Raw genomic sequence first — 17,268 nt, forward strand, 5'->3', positions numbered from 1 at the left:
ATCTTTCCATTAAAATAGAGAAAAGGACCATTTTTTTTTAATCCAGACAAGAAATCTACAACCTCTACATTATAAGAAAGGAGAATGTGAAGCTTAAGACTGTTTGTCAGTATGAGCATTCTTTGATCTTTTAAGCTTATGTGACAAAAAATGTTTCTTTAATAATAATAAAAAAAGAGGGGCGCCTGGGTGGCGCAGTCGGTTAAGCGTCTGACTTCAGCCAGGTCACGATCTCGCGGTCCGTGAGTTCGAGCCCCGCGTCGGGCTCTGGGCTGATGGCTCAGAGCCTGGAGGCTGTTTCCGATTCTGTGTCTCCCTCTCTCTCTGCCCGTCCCCCGTTCATGCTCTGTCTCTCTCTGTCCCAAAAATAAATAAACGTTGAAAAAAAAATTTTTTTAAATAATAATAAAAAAAGAATATGGGAATGAACTCTCTATTACTTTGGGAATCTTGTTCATATGACTGAAATAAGTACCAGGAAGTGACAAGAATGACAAGTTAATCCATGTAAGCTACAGTTGTCATAATTTTTAATTCACTCTTTAGAAACTGCAAATTTTACTATTTAGCTACATGCTAAACTAATATGTGGCCTTGCATAGAATCAAAAATCTCTTCTCTTTGGACATGTGTTTGTAAAGCTTGTATAGTATAAAATTATGCAGTGCTGCAAAATATTTTTTTAAAAAATAGCTTCTGGGATCATATAAGTGTCTGAATCTCTGAAAGAGCATGTAATACAAATTTATCAAATTATGACATAATAATAAAGACTCAGAAGTACAAAAAACATTGCATTTTCCAAAATTCAGTGTTTATCAATTGAATTTGATTTTTTTAGTAAACCTATTTTGAATACAGATTGGAAACTGTTGCTATAGGTCCAGTATACAACAAGAAACAAATGAGGAATAGAGGAGAACAAAAGTAGAGAGTAGTATAAGTTTTCTGCCTCCATTCCTGTTTTCCTGCCATCTGAACAATTTCGTGCAAAAGCCATTAAGTGTGACTGGGCAAGATACTAATCTGTGTAAGAATAGAAAGATGAAGGGAGAGTATGACAGCAGATAAACATTTATGTGAGAGATCTGGGGTTGGGCAGAAGGAGCAAATGGAAATCCCTTATTACAGGATGTGAAGGGTGATCCAAATAATAAATATACTGAGGATAAGGAAACTCCAGTTTCTTACAGCTGGAGAAGGGAAAAAATATATAATGAACCCTCTGTTGTTGCATTAGAACTGGAGGTTTAGAGACAAACATGGTTTTCAATAGATCGATTGTGCATTAGTTTCTGAAGGCTACCATAACAAATGATCACAAATTGGATTGCTGAGAACAGTAGGAATTTATTGTCTCACAGTGGTGGAGTCCAAAATCAGTGTTGACTGGCCCACATTTCTTCTGAAGGATGTTCCCTTGCCCCTTACAGCTACTAGTAGCTCTTAACATTTCTTAGGGCAGCATTCTAATCTCTGCCTCTATCTAACTCATGGCCTGGACTTAACTACTTACATCTGTAAAGACTCTATTTCCAAATAAAGGTAAAATCTAAAGTCCTGGCAGACAAAACTTGAGGGGAACACTGTTCAACTCAATACAGATAAGTGTGTGTGTGTGTGTGTGTGTGTGTGTGTACACATGCTCTCATATGTTACTTCATTCTGCCCTGTCCACTGAGAAGATATGGGAGGAGCAACACCCTGGTAGCAATGCATACAACCAATACCCTGAATTTGGCGCCAAATACAAGTCTGTTTTAAATGGAACCAAGTGTCTTTGTATAAATGGCAAATTCCAGGGCCAGGGTAGGGAAAATACAAAAAAACCTAGAACACTCTCGCCAGAGATAAGACTGTACCCAAAGAATGATGAGGCATGTCAATAGGACACAGAACAAGTTTCAAGAGCATGTCATGACCAAGTCTGATACAAATATGATTCATAACTATTATCATGGCATTAAGATAAATAATGATAATAACAGTATATAGCTCACTAAATAAAACAGAAATCTAGAAGTCCAAATTAACATAAATACACAAGCAAATAAATGGGAAGAAAAGAATGTTTTTCCTTAAAGAAGAATATCAAGTAATCAATGCAGATGGAATGAGGGAATTAGTACAACCACCATTTGGCAGCTGTCATCGTAAAAATTCAGCCAAGAAACTTCAATGAATGCTAAAACTGGGGGTGTAGTAATTTGATGAAGAATAAGATATTTACTTAGGCTCAAAGCATCTGCCCACAAAGTTGTTATTAAGTACAAAGAGTAAAAATAAAATAACTTTACAATGGAGACACATGGTGGACACTGCCTTAATGAAGTCATCAAAAGTTATTATCACCAATAATGTCAAAATCTTGTACCACATGATACAAATCAATAAGATACCATTTGTGATATCACTTTCCAAGATGCATATTCTGGATCTAATCTCAAGGAAACCTCAGACAAATCCTAACTAAGCAATTCTATAGATTAACTCTTCTATAATGTCCAAGTAGAAGGGTCATAAAAGCAAAGGAAAGACTTAAGAACCATTCCAGATCGAAGCACTCTAAGGACACATACTGGTAATATACCTACAGTCCTGGATTTGATACTTTTAATACAAAAGAACATTACTGCCATGATTGGAGACATGTGACTGAGTTCTGTGCTTTCAATAGCAATGGTACATCAATATAAATTTCCTGATGGTGATGGCTGCATTGTGCATTGTGGGAAGGACTTACTGAGGTTTTCCATGGTGATGGGGCATCAAGTCAGCAACTCACTCTCAAATGGTTCAAGGAAAATACACTTGAACTACATTTACTCCTTTTCTCTAAGATTAAATATATTCCAAATCAAAGATGATAAAAAACACCAAATAAATAATAAGTATTTTATGTGGGCCTTCCTCATAAGAAGATTTGAGGATGTTTATCATAAAAGGACATATTTATAACGAAAAGGCTTAATATTAATGGCAAGAGAAGATAGATAGAAAATGACGGAAATTATTTTCAAATTTTAACATTTTCCTTTGTGTGAGTTAGTGTTCACAGAGAATGAGTTTATGTGTGTATTGTGTATTGACTTCCATAACCGCTTCAGTTGTGAGTCTTTGGAAAGCAGTAAGAATTGCCTTTTTGAAATAGATCTTACTGGGGCATCTGGATGGCTCAGCCAGTTGAGCGTCTGACTTCAGTTCAGATCATGATCACAGTTCAGTTCACGAGTTCAAGCCTCGCATCGGGCTCACTGCTTGTCAGCATAGAGCCTGCTTTGGATCCTCGGTCCCTCTCTCTCCCCCTTCCCAACCCACACTCTTTCTTTCTCTCAAAACAGAAACATTAAAAAATAAAACAAAATAAAATATATCATACTAAGTCATCTCTTAACTTTCTCCTGATATTTTGGTGGATATTTTTGGTGGATAGTACATTCTCCTTTTGCATTCACAACCAGGAAATTCAAAGTCAATCTCAGTTACTCCCTTTAATCTTTATTATATTAGCAGTACTTCAGGGTCAGTCTTCACCACATGGCTCCTAATTAATTTTATTGTTATCTGAATATGTATGTGATGCATTGTTCTTAAATTTGTAAAGTGCTTCTGTGCCTAGGTTGAAAATTGTGCAACTCTCTACCCAAACTTTTCCTTTCCAAATCCTGTCTTCGTTTTTTATTTAATTTGCAAAGTATATTGACCTCAAGTGATCATCTACCTTGGAAAAACACTAACTATTATATATATGTAGCAGAAACATAGTTCTCATATAAACAAAATTCTCTAGAGATATTATCAAAGATGAGAACAGCAAACTGGTTAAACCCATGAGAGCTAGAGCCAGATGTCTGGATTTAAATCCCAGCTCCTTCACTTAATATCTGGATTTGGATTAGCTATTATTTTCCCTGTTTTTCTGATTAAAAATATGAGAAATAAGGAGTTAATATCAGTACTGGTGGTGGAGGGCTGTCGCAGATATTAAAAGCATTTAACACAGCTTCTGGCATATAGCAACTTTTCAATACAAGTTGATCATCCTTAGAGAAGCCCGGAATCACAAAGAAAACTAAGAAAACCTTTAGTGTTATATATCATATAATTGTGTACTCTACAATGCAGTAACATCTAGCAGCTTAAGCACTATTTGACTTCTCATTCCTTCACCACTACTTTCACTAATATGACCTTTTGAATGAAACAGGGTTCATTCCAACATATGTATTTTTTTGAAATAAAAAAGGTAAGGCTTGCTAAGAAGTTTTTCATTGACCAAGGCATTCATATAGGTTACTGAATCTTACTAGTAGAAGTAACTCATGAATGGATGGCTGTAAAGAAACTCATACACCCTGGTCACTAACTCTTTGCTCTGCCAAGTACTTTACATATAATCACTAAATTCTTCCCAACATATTTATTTAGGTAGAGATCACTGTGCACACTATAAAGTAAGGCTTCTACAGATTTTGTCACACAAATAGAAGGCAGATTTGCAGGCCACTAATCTGAGATCCTATTTTCAACTCAAATAAAAAGTTTATTTTATCTGAACACAGGTTTAGGCATATGGTCAGGGTTAAACACCCTTCACCCCAATGTACCACAGCATTCAAAATATGTATGTTGTCTGAAACTCAATAGGTGTAGGCAAATCTGCATTGAAAAACCCACCTCAACAATGCTAGTTTGGGATTCACAGTTAAAATCAGACAAGCTCACATGCCACTCTTTCTGTGGTATTGCTATAAAAGAGAATTCTCATCAAGTTCTGAAATTCACAGAATATAAAAGAGCTGTGTCTCTAGCTTCCAAGTAAGATATTTCTAAAATAATTTGGCTGCCATTTGGGCAAATATATATGTGTGTTTTGTCTTGACAGCCTGTCAGCTGGCAGACAGTTCTTGAACATCACATTCATTTCAATTTAATATTGGTAAATTTCTCAATTAGAATTTTATTTTTCGCTTTTGGCACAATGAACCCCCCAGTCCTTGCTGGCATTCCTCAGGGTGTGCAGGTGCAAGTGCTGGCATTTCTGCAGTAGCAAAGGAAGAAAAATGAAAGAACTAAGGAGGGGAGGGAAGAGCCAGGCTGAGAGAGAACAGTGGTAATGGGGAGAGAAAGGAGATAGTAGCTGACCTTCATCCTGATATTCACCTTCATGAGAAATGAAGGGAATAATTCACAGTTGACAATAAAATAGTGCAGCTGCCTCTGCTTCCTTTAACCAGAGAGGCTGGAGTCAAACAGAAACCAGACACCCAATGCGTAAAATCAATACTTGAGCAAAGGTCCAAAGGTAACGTGGGAAACAGATTAATAAAAATGATTTTAAAAACTGCAACAGCCAATTCTGCACAATTACTTACTTTACAGCATACCTTTACCTTGTGTTTCCTCATGCGATTCTCACACAATGAAAGCAAGATGGAAATTATTATCTTTGCATTATAGCTTGGGAAAATAAGCAATAATTTAACCTCCCTGAACTTCAAAGTCAACCAGATAATAAGGGATGGAACTAGGATTCAAAACTCTATCTAACTTCAAAAAGCACACTTTCAATCGCAGCAAAAACCACAGGTTTTTGGAAGAGATGTCAAAGGCTATACATCTTTTAAAAAATAACTGTGTATATGTTACTATAGATGATTTCCTTTAGTCTCTACTTAATTATCAAGAAAATGAATACATAGGTGTATATTTATACACTATTATGTAGCTAATATTATGTTATTTCCTTTAGTCTCTACCTAATTATCAAGAAAAATCTTTTAAACAGAGGAAAAAATGCATACATAAGTATACATTTATACACTGTATTATGTTGCTAATATTATGTTTAACATGCTTTTCTTAGCTGAATGATCTTGAAGTCTTCAGAAGTTTTGGGGGTTTTCTTTCCCAACGTATTTATCAAGTACATGACTCATATACACAGTAAAGGTAGCCTCTGACATATTTACAATAAATAGATATAGATTTGGTCATTATGATGCAGGAATCATAAGCATGAATTGCAATCAACAGTTCATCACTTATTAGCAATTAAGACAAAGTGTTCTGTATGTATTGTAGGTATCAGGAGTCCTTTAAAACCATCTTACTATAATTTAGATAAAAAATAAAAAGACAGATTAGAGAAATTCTTTGCTCTAAATGAGTTGATAAAAGAAAAAGAGGAGGGGGAAAAAAGAAAAAAATAGTTTCTCAGTTCCTGTTTGCATGTCAGATTTTTAATTCTTTTAATGTTTATTTTTGAGAGAGAGAGAGAGCACGTGCAAACAGGGGAGAGGCAGAGAGAGGAAGACACAGAATCTTAAGTAAGCTTCAGAGTTTGAACTGTCAGCACAGAGCCCAATGGGGGGCTCAAACTCAAGAAGTGTGAGATCATGACCTGAGCCAAAGTCAGAAGCTTAACCAACTGAGCCACCCAGCTGCCCCTGCATGTCAGATTCTTAAAGAAGTATAAACATGGAGATGCTTTTGCTCATTTGTGGATGTCTTCTTGTGGTGATGGTAGAAAGCTAATTGCTTGCTAGAAAGCCATAGAAGTTTCCCTAGAAAACAGGTCATTTCAACCAGATGTAGAAGAGCAACTGGATTTTGATGATGATGGTGATGATGATGATGATGATGATGATGATGATGAAGGAGGAGGAGAAGGAGAAGGAGGAGAAGGAGAAGGAGGAGAAGGAGAAGGAGGAGAAGGAGAAGGAGAAGGAGGAGGAGGAGGAGGAGAAGGAGAAGGAGAAGGAGGAGGAGGAGGAGGAGGAGGAGGAGAAGGAGGAGGAGGAGGAGAAGGAGGAGGAGGAGAAGGAGAAGGAGGAAGAGGAGGAGGAGGAGGAGAAGGAGGAGGAGGAGAAGGAGGAGGAGGAGAAGGAGGAGGAGGAGAAGGAGAAGAACAAGAACAAGAACAAGAAGAAAGTAGAATTCCTTGCACAAGAGATGGGTAAAGTGGAATCCTGGCAAGAGATAACATGGGTAAGATGTTAAAATGCTCATCTTACCGTCTCATTTTAGGGTAAGACCTAAAATGCTCATACACTGTTGCAGTGGGTCTATTTACCAAAGTTATAATGTAGGTTAAGAGCAAAGAAATCAAATGAAGCCAAGCTATTTACCTAATTGTGGCCTTCAATTTATATGTTTACTTGTGTCTTCTAGTTGTCTCATCATTTCACCCGCTTTAATTTACGTGACTTTGCTGCACTGCACATATCCTTGTAGGTTGTCTTAAATGCAATTTGAAATAAGCTGGGGTACTTATTACATACATAAGAATGACTTTTGTAATCTCAGACTCTGAATTTTGGATCCCGCCTTATCTTGTCAGGTATGGAAGAGGTCTAACACCTTTCCTCTAATAGTATAAAGTCTAGAAACAGGTGTTTCCTAGACCAAGGCCAGGGGTGGAGGATAGATAAGGATATCCAAAAACAGTAAAAGAAAAGGGAGAAAATCATGTTTTGAAATATATACTGCTCAATAAAATATAACGGATACTTGAATGCCTGCAAACAAGTATGAGCAGGACACTGGTGAATGCAGTGCTCCTACAGAAAGCTCAGTTACAAAGAAGTCTCTGGCAACTGTGATTTCCTAATTCACTCATGACTTGACCCACCAGCTCAATCCAATATCTGGCTGACTACAGATTTAGACCGTTTTCTCTTTCTCTATGCGTGGCATCTGCATGTGAATATACACAAACAAATAATTAAACATCAAGCAAATATCAATAGGATTAGTCTGGCATGTTGGAACAAATCTTGATAAATCCATCTCAGTAACAATACTCAAACTACAAGTTTGTGAGAGGAATACAAATTCAGCCTATTGAAGTACTATCGTTGTAAGGAGAGATATTTTAATAAAACTGCTTCGTCAGTTCCTATTACTAAGGGACTAAAGCTACTGAGCTGTGGAACTTAGGCCAAAAAAGGGGATTTGGAAATGCAAATCAGAGATAAGACGGTAATAAATGTCTTTCACTCAGCAACACACCAGCCCAGATGCCAGGAGCTATTTTAAAGAGGACTCTTAATATTTCTGTGAAATTGGAAGCATACTTACCCAAAATGGACATCTCTGGCACTGTAGCATGATAGGGTCCATTAAGAAACTCCGGCGCATTGTCGTTGATGTCTTGAACTTTAATAATAAATTCAGAAGGAGGTTCCAGAGGCTTGTTTGTCTCCCAGTCCACTGCCTGAGCTGTTAGAGTATATTCAGCCTTTTCCTCACGGTCAAGTCTTTTTATAGCATGGATATCTCCTGTTATATCATTTATTTGAAATATTGTCCCAGCTCCATCACCTGACAGGATATACTTGATTTTTTTGCTTCCAGGATCCAGGTCTGTGTGTAGCTAAAATGCAAAGTGACATCGGTTAGCAATGAGGCAATTTGCAAAGTTATTTTTTAACCACCTTCTGTTTGAGTATCAAGTTGGTTCTTTCTACATTCATTCTAACATCATCAATTTATTCTAACAGTAGTTGTACAAAGAGTTTAGGCACTGTATGCATATCAATCAAAATGAAATATAGGGGCACCTGGGTGGCTCCGTCGGTTAAGCGTCTGACTTCGGCCCAGGACATGATCTCACAGCTTGTGAGTTTGAGCCGCACATCGGGCTCTGTGCTGACAGCTTGGACCCTGGAGACTATTTCAGATTTTGTGTCCCCTCTCTCTGCCCTTTCCCCACTTGTGTTCTATCTCTCTCTCTCAAAAATAAATAAAACATTAAACACAAAATTAAAAAATATTATAAAACAAAATGAAATACAATAAAATGTATACAAATCAGTTCAAACAGTTTTTTTTTTTTTAATGTTTATTTATTTTTGAGAGAAAGAGAGACAGAGCATGAGTGGATAAGGTACAGAGGGAGGAAGACACAGAACCTGAAATAGACTCCAGGCTCTGAGCTGTCAGCACAGAGCCCCACGTTGGGCCAGAACTCAGTAATGGCGAGATCATGACCTTAGCCAAAGTCAGACGCTCAACCATACATTTAGAATGATAAAAATATCAAGAGGAAAACACAAAAATCATGTATTCTTTTCCATTTATTAATACATTTATTTAAATTTGTTCTTAGCTACCTTTAATGGATCATAGTATCAACAACTATGGGATTTGCTTATATGATAATTCTCTTAACTTTTCCAGAAGTCGATAAGTTAGACTATTTCACATGAAACATGAGAAAAGTGAGGTGTGACAAGGCCCATCATAACCTCTCCAATGTTTCTATTTGATGGGATCAAGTGCAGTAGACCCATAATTCAACTCATGTCTACATGTTAGAAAAACAAAAATAATCCAACCTGAAGTATAGCAAGATCTTATATTTTCTATGACCTTCTCTTCTTTGATTTGTACAATTTTTCTGGTCCTGGAAAATTATTCCCATTTTATAAAGAACAGCGGGGCCAGAAAAGGGTCCCCTTTGCAAAATCAGAACTTTGCAGGAGAAATACAAATTCATCTTAGGTCAGGGTGTCATCACTAGCTAGACCCCCAAGGCCTAACCTTTACTACTTTTACCTGCTTGTACCCACTGACCTTTGTTCCACACCTTTCTGTAAACTCTTCTTTCCAGCTTATCTCTTTATTCAAGCAAAAGACCCTATAGGTACAATATCCCATGACGGAAACCAAAATTATCCTTCAAGCAATAACGAACTGCTTAGAGGAAGAGTTCCATGGACCCAGACCACCCAGACCAGTTTGAACTAAACTTCTGACTCACACCTGCGCAGATGGACCACGGAGTGACTGACAGTTACCTTTACCTTATTACAATACTAAAACCTCCACCCCGGGAGGAGCACAAGCCTCATTTACATAACATACAAATATAATATGAATATGCATGTTTCCTTAAGGTACATGTGGGACCTTAATGCCCACCTCTACATCCAATGACAAGGCTCCCCTTTCTAAATATTCATCCTAATCCTAAAAAAAAAAAAAAAAAGAAAAGAAAACAAAGTTACCCTTGCTCAAAAGTCACAGCTTTTGAAATTACTCCCCATGGTCTCCTTATTTGTCGCAAAAAAGTTTACTTTGTGTGACAACACCCCCTGGTATAGTTTCTATCTGTGACTCACCAAGGACTGAACTCATGTTAGTTTGGTTACAAGGGCAAAAATTTACTGAATACCTACCCTACCTGAAGCATTCTGGTAAGTACTAGGGAAAACAGAACCCCTCTTTTAAAATTTTCAGCTTACTCTCAAGAGTGAGACAGGAGTGTTCTGACACATGGTACATCTTGTTTATACTACGTTGAATCCTGTTAAAAAAACTAAAAACTGTATATATTTTAGTTTGCATTTTTAAAGGAAAATTCACTGAATTATGGCTGAAAATAGTGCTTAAATGTACATATCTTCAGTATGTATATATGTATGTATGTATGTATGTATGTGTGTGTGTCTGTGCGTGTATCTATCTATCTATCTATTTTCCAGGTATTTCACTGTAAGATTTCAAATTTCAAATACTTGTTCCTTAAAAAAAAATTGCTGCTGCATGGAAAGAAACTCCTAGACTCAAAGATACTGTGTTCTCTTGGGATCACTTTTATTCAGAACAGGCTCTATCGCTTTCTTTGCCAATTTAAATTGTATTTAGTGCTTCAATAAATGAAAAGAAAAGAATATAAAAAAAAAGACATAAAATAGCAACAAAGAATCCAAATGCATCTAGATCTCCTACTTTACTTTTGCATATTTTAAAAAGTTAAAGCATAAGATTACATCAAATATTTATTGAATCTCAAAATGTATCCCTTTCATTTATTGTATTAAATTTATTAACAAGAGCAAATATTGAAATGCCACTTTATCTTAATGAGTATGGGATTATAATTCATTAATGTGATATTAATCCTAATTTATGATCATTTTAATTTATGTGCATTTTAACATTTTCATTAGCATTTTTATTAAAAAAAGAAAATTTGAATAATATATCCTTCTTGGAGGTTTCCATCCACATACAAGGCATTCCTGAGACAGAGGTATTGGTATGCGTCACTCTTGGACACAGCATTTTTACTAAAAAAAACTCAAGCCATCCAAATGGTGTTATCCTCATTTATGCTGGAAATTATTTCTGCCATACTTTTCTTTACATTTACCCATAGCCTCTGATAAGTAAATTGCATTATAATCCTAACTTGGGTTTCGATGGCCCCTTCTGTTAAAAGTAATGGAAGCAGAAGGGGAAAGCATAGGTTTTTGAAGTCATAAAACACAAAGCTAATATTTAGGTCTCTAACCATATGAACTGGGGAGGTGAACGCATTTATTTGAGCTTCAGATACCTTGCCTAGAACACAGGGATAAACCATCTACTCTGCAGATGTGATTTTGGAATCTGAGATCATCTGAGAAATAGAGGAAAAGGGGAGTGGACATAGTAAGGATACAGTAACTAAAACTGTTTTTATATCAGTATCATTCTCAACCATTTGCAACTATCTGAAACACTGCAACATAAGTGAAAGCAACTTCCCAAAACTAGATCCTGGAAAAAATGGAAAAAAAAAAAAAACAACACAACAAAACAAAACACCAAACAAAAACCCTAAGTAAACATTGTATGCTCCGTCTTTCTTCCAGAAATTTATTTTTAGCGAATCTCAGTAAAATCCAGATCACCTGGCTAACGCTACTCTTGAAACACAGAGAATTGTGTTTCTATATATATTTGGCTCATCCTACTGTCTGTGTCACACATACAAATACACACTCACATGGTTATTCAAGTAACCCACTTGGCATTACAAACAAAAGATCTGTGGATATGTAAGAATAGCAATTTACAGGCAACAAACGCTGTAAGACTCCAGGTGTGGACTTCAAAAGGACGTGGGGTGCAGAAAGACAAGCTGTTCTCTTTGTTGTGCATCACACAAGTCAGCCAGCACCTGCTCACTTCAATACAACTTCACTGATCCTGTCACCAAGACCCTCTCTGTGAGATTATGGTGCAAAAGATGTCCCCAAGACACTGAATTTTCACACACCATGCATCACGTGCAAGGGTGAGGACCACCTCTCCCGAGGGCTGCTTCTGTGACACGAAGCAGGCTGGGTAAGGGACACATGCAAATTCTCCTTGAGAGGTACAACTCTCAAGACGTGGCTACAGTAAAGTACAGTACACCCATTCATTTATCAAATATGAGCAGAGAATGTTTACAAACAACATACACATGGTTGCTGCTCTCCAAGACCCAAAGGCTAGTGAGAGATAAATATACAGAAAATTCAGGGTAAGTAGACTTGTTATTATTATTATTATTATTATTAATTATTATTACATGTGTTGGCTACTTATCATCTGGTATACATTTTTACATGTATAAATGCAATGTTATTCCCGCAGCAAACTAGATAATATTTCTCCACTTCACCAATGCTACTAATGCAATTCAGAGAGTTTTCAGGAACTCTTCCACAGAATGCACTATCAGCAAGTGGCAATCTTCAGAGTGTAAGCTTTAGAGTCAATCTCCTGGATTCAAATGCATGCTCCACAAGCTATGATATGGAGGGGTACGGGAGCATACAGAAATTTTACTTAAGTCAGAACGTGAAGTGTGGAGGGACAGAAATGGCCTCTCCAAAGAAGCGATGATTAAAACCTCAGATCTCAAAGAAAGGAGGAAGCACATGCCAGCCATAGGTAATAGTACGGATAATGATCCAGAGAAAAAAACAGAGCATGCTGTATTAGAGGAAGTAAAAATGATTTAATATGGCTAGAGCACTGAGTCAAGGAGAGAAAATGTAGCAGAAAGAAAGAAAGAAAGAAAGAAAGAAAGAAAGAAAGAAAGAAAGCAAGCCAGCCAGCCAGGGGTCAGATTATGAAGAGTTTGGAAAACAAGAAGTGGAATTTAGATTTGACTATGAAAGTAACAAGAGTCCATATACACAACGTTTCAGTAAGGAGCCTGACATTATCATAATTTTGTTTTCGTAACATCACAGAGGTTGGTGTGTGCCTACAAGAAAGGTCTTGTGGGCAAAAGAGGGAGAGGAGGCCAGAGAGAAAACAGACACCAATTTGCAAAGCTGCCTTAATTTTGGTGCTCAAGTTCAGCTTGACACCCATGATCTGTCACATCTACCACCAGACGAATCTTCAGTCCCTCTGGTCACTCACTGCAGCCTGGCTGGAGAAGCAGAGGGTCAGGTGTGCAAAGGGTGAACCCAGTTTCTTAGATGAAGTCTTCAATTTCAGGGATCCTAACAGGACTGCTACATATCTGAGTTGAAATGTGAGCATCAGTACAAATGCACCCTCGCCGACTTCCATCTATTTGCATAATACCCCCCAATTAAAATGAGTTTAGACTACAAAAGTCATGGGAAGAAGGATCTGCATTTACATTTCCCCTTGTATTCCCACTGCCTAGTAAGGTGTCTGTCACGGTGTTGGAAGCTCTAAATGTTTTCATGGAATAAAGTGAATATGAAGGAAAGGAGGGAAGTAAGATCTTCCCATTCCATTTTCAAAATAATGATTTAAAGAGAGAAAGGAATTTAGAATAATTAGGCACAGCGATCTAAAGTCTAATCGACTGTAAATCCAAAGCCCTGGAAGTCCCCCAACTGTGTATTCAACTTTAACACCCAATGTAGGAATGGAGACATGGGAGACATGGGAATGTTGATGGAAGGATGAGTAGATGGATGGATAAATGGATGGCTAGTGGAAGGGTAACAGACGGAAAATAACAATTATGTGATAATCGAAATCACTGCTCTCAGAACAAGAGCTCCCACCCCACCCCAGTCTCCAATGTCACCCACATCTCTTTGTGAATGTCAAAAACAAGTTCAGACTACTTTTCAACCTTCTCACACAGGATCTCTGAGGACACTAAAGTACTCCTAGGACAACAGAGTCTGAGAGGACGAATTCCTCCCTTAATGGCTATTTTAATGCCAAAGAATGATTTAATTACCACTCTGCCACCTTTCCCTCTGGAGTGAGTTTTGAGGGATGACATCCAGTGACCCACAGGGGAAATTACTTCCTCATCACTTCCTTATCAACTGACAACTGGATAGCTCTGGCATCAGAACTTATTTGGAAGTTCCACTCTATCTGCAAAGACATCACCAAAGAGTGTCTCATTCCCTATCCTGCTCTAGAGAAGTATCCAAGTTGCTAGGAAAGAATCATCTTCTGGGACCCAGAGAAATTAACAGAGATCATTATAGCATAAAACTGTCACTTATTGATCCGTTTTTCAAGAATCTGCTCCCCTTTGGAGAAGACAGCAAGCTTAGCACTCTTGAATCAAATTGTATCCTGGCACCTTATTCTCAGTATCTAGTACTGTGCCTGTCAGGGAGAAACAATACCATGGTCTGTGAAACTATCAGTGAGTAGACTGATAATCTCATCCTTACAACCATTTACTACCAAAGATGGCACTAGGGACTTTGACACAATGTACAATTTTGGTCTAAATCTCAAAATGTGGCACTTCAATCTAAATCAAAAACATATTGGGGCACCTAGGGCCCCAATATTGGGCCCATATTGGGGCATATTGGCTCAGGTGGTTGAGCGTCTGACTTTGGCTCAGGTCATGATCTCGCAGTCCATGAGTTCGGGCCCCATGTCAGGCTCTGAGCTGACAGCTCAAAGCCTGGAGCCTGCTTCGGATTCTGTGTCTCCCTTTCTCTGCCCCTCTCTCACTCATATATTCTCTCTCTCTCTCTCTCTCTCAAAAATAAATAAACATAAAAAAAACATTTATAGGCTGCTAGGAGATTGAAAGGGCAGGTGAAGAAAAAGAGCACAAGGGCATAAAGATCCTTTTCATGTTTCTAAACTGCTCTCTACCAATAAGGAGCAGGGATTAAAGCCATGTAATAGGCATAGCATCACCCCAACATTTTGTAAGACAAAGCTTGGGATATGCAATTACTCTTGTGATCACACACTCTAAGGAAAAAAAATAATTCAGTGAAACAACAGTTCTCAAATTAACTCTCCTATAAACCGAGTTACCCTTCAGTTTGTCTTAAGAGGTAAAAAGGCTAAAGAAGAAACACTCCCTGGTTAAAATAACAGAACACAGCATCCCATACTGAAAATGACTCCTGCTTCACAAAAATATAGTTTTCCTAAAGCATCACCACTGGCAAAGGGACAGCATCTTGATATCTCAGACCTGTTCTTTGCATTCTCTGTCAATTACTGGTGTGAGCATTGAACAGCTTGACCTGACCATGGGAACTGGTGTCCAGAGAAATAGAAAGTTAGAAACAAGCCCAAGTGAACTGCTGTTTTTGGCTGCAGGGACCTGAAAATATAGTCAGAAAAAAAATACATTGTCTTCACTACTCTTTTAAAGATAGATGGATGGATGGTGGATGGATGGATAGATACATGATAGAAAGATATAAAGGAAGGAAGGAAGGAAGGAAGGAAGGAAGGAAGGAAGGAAGGAAGGAAAGTTCCACAAGGGAAGGACCTCTATGTACAATATTAAACATTATACCCAGCAACAAACATCATACTTGGCATATAGTCAACACTCATTAAAGTCTATTTTTTCATCTGCACAGGACCTATTTTAATGTCCCGTACCTTGTCAATGATTTTACATGGATGAAGGACTCAGGTTCAGCAAATATAATGACTTTTTGACACATACAATTAACAACGACAGAACCAGATATAAACCTAGTAAATTGGATTCCAGAGCATATACATTTTAGCATAATTCTAAAGAGACCCTCAGGAGTACATAAGTAGTTAGTCTAGGGATCTCTCATTTCCCTAGATGAGGAGACAGGATATAAAAGCTTCTCCAGTTTGTTCCTGAATGACAATATTTAACGGACACATTTACAAGCCATGAGTATAAAACCATAGAGAACAGGCGTATTTTGTGAACTAATTTATCCTACAAAGTTTGAAATGGAATAGACACAGGCATAGGAAGAATGCTCAACTAATAGGAATGTGAAAGGAGAATATTAACAGGAGGCCAGCATACTGTTTGCCAAGAGACTACCCAAGCCAACATTCATGACCTGGGCAAATTTATCACCTTCAGTCTGGACTGTGGCTTTACAGATTTGGAAACATGATGTGTCAGACCCATGAGTCTGAGCCCCTCCCTGGACTTTTGTGCTGACGGTGCAGAGTCTGCTTGGGATTCTGTCTCTCCTTCTCTCTGCCCATCCCCTGCTTGTGTGCGTGCTATCTCAAATAAAAAAAGTGAAAATAAAAATAAATTAGGCACCCTATTAACAATAGTAACTAATAATAAAATGGAGCAATTATAACAATATACCATAATACAAGTTCTGTGAATGTGGTCTGTCTTAAAATATCTTCTTGTATTGTGCTCACCCTTTTTCTTGTGATGATGCACAATGATAAAATGCCTACATGAAGTGAAATGAATGATGTGTAGGCACTGTGACGTCATGTGTTAAGCTACTATTGACTGATAATAGATTAGAATGAGGATCTTCTGCTTCAGGATTGCAGTTGACTAAGGGTAACAAACCATGGAAAGGGCAACTGAGATAATGGGAAATTACTGTATTTGTACTCCAAACTAGGGTTTTTGATTCTCATCTGTCTAAAAGGAAGGATATTTGTGAATCTATTCAGTCACCACTCTTCTCACCCACTCTTTCATGCACCCATATGTTGTTGAATAAAACCATTTATCTACCTACCTTTCTCCCCTTAATTCTCTTATCCACACATTTGTCCATTCACTCATCCACCCATCAACCCATCCATCCACCCAGTGAGTAGTGGTGGATGAAACTTGAAATTGTGATTTCTTCTGTTAAATCTGAGCTTTGGCTGTGACCGTCTGCTTTTTACAAGACTTTGAATGAGATGGTTTGCAGAGCCCAAGGGGGAGTATGAGGTAACACAGCTAAGTTATTATTAGGCATCTTGATCACAGAAAAAAAATGATTTACCAATATCACACCCCATTTGATGACCCAGACTACAATCTAGGTTTATGTAGCTCTTTTTAAACTTCAGTTGCAATGTTCTTTCAAGGTCATGGCATTTTGATTATCCCAGTCTCTTTTTAAATACAGAATTTCAGAGAGGAGATGACTGTCATTTGGTTATCCACTGTGTTCTTTCCCACTGTGCTCTTGTCAGTTATTTGGATAACAAGATACATCCTGTTTAGCAAGTAATTGTGATTAGCACATCAGAAATCTAACTCATATTTTC

The 17,268-nt window shown here is 37.7% G+C and overlaps 1 protein-coding gene across 5 annotated transcripts in view; it reads right to left on the reverse strand.

Moving 5' to 3' along the window:
- Positions 1-17,268, reverse strand: part of LOC123579252 (cadherin-8) — a 366,323-nt gene that overhangs the window by 241,985 nt on the left and 107,070 nt on the right. For all 5 annotated transcript variants that reach the window (XM_045442964.1, XM_045442967.1, XM_045442965.1 and 2 more), the window contains one exon: positions 8,083-8,377. In XM_045442964.1, the coding sequence (XP_045298920.1) occupies positions 8,083-8,377 (295 nt within the window). The remainder of the gene's footprint in view (positions 1-8,082; positions 8,378-17,268) is intronic.

The sequence above is a fragment of the Leopardus geoffroyi genome, chromosome E2 (assembly GCF_018350155.1).
Source record: "Leopardus geoffroyi isolate Oge1 chromosome E2, O.geoffroyi_Oge1_pat1.0, whole genome shotgun sequence".
In the NCBI taxonomy this organism is placed as follows: domain Eukaryota; kingdom Metazoa; phylum Chordata; class Mammalia; order Carnivora; family Felidae; genus Leopardus; species Leopardus geoffroyi.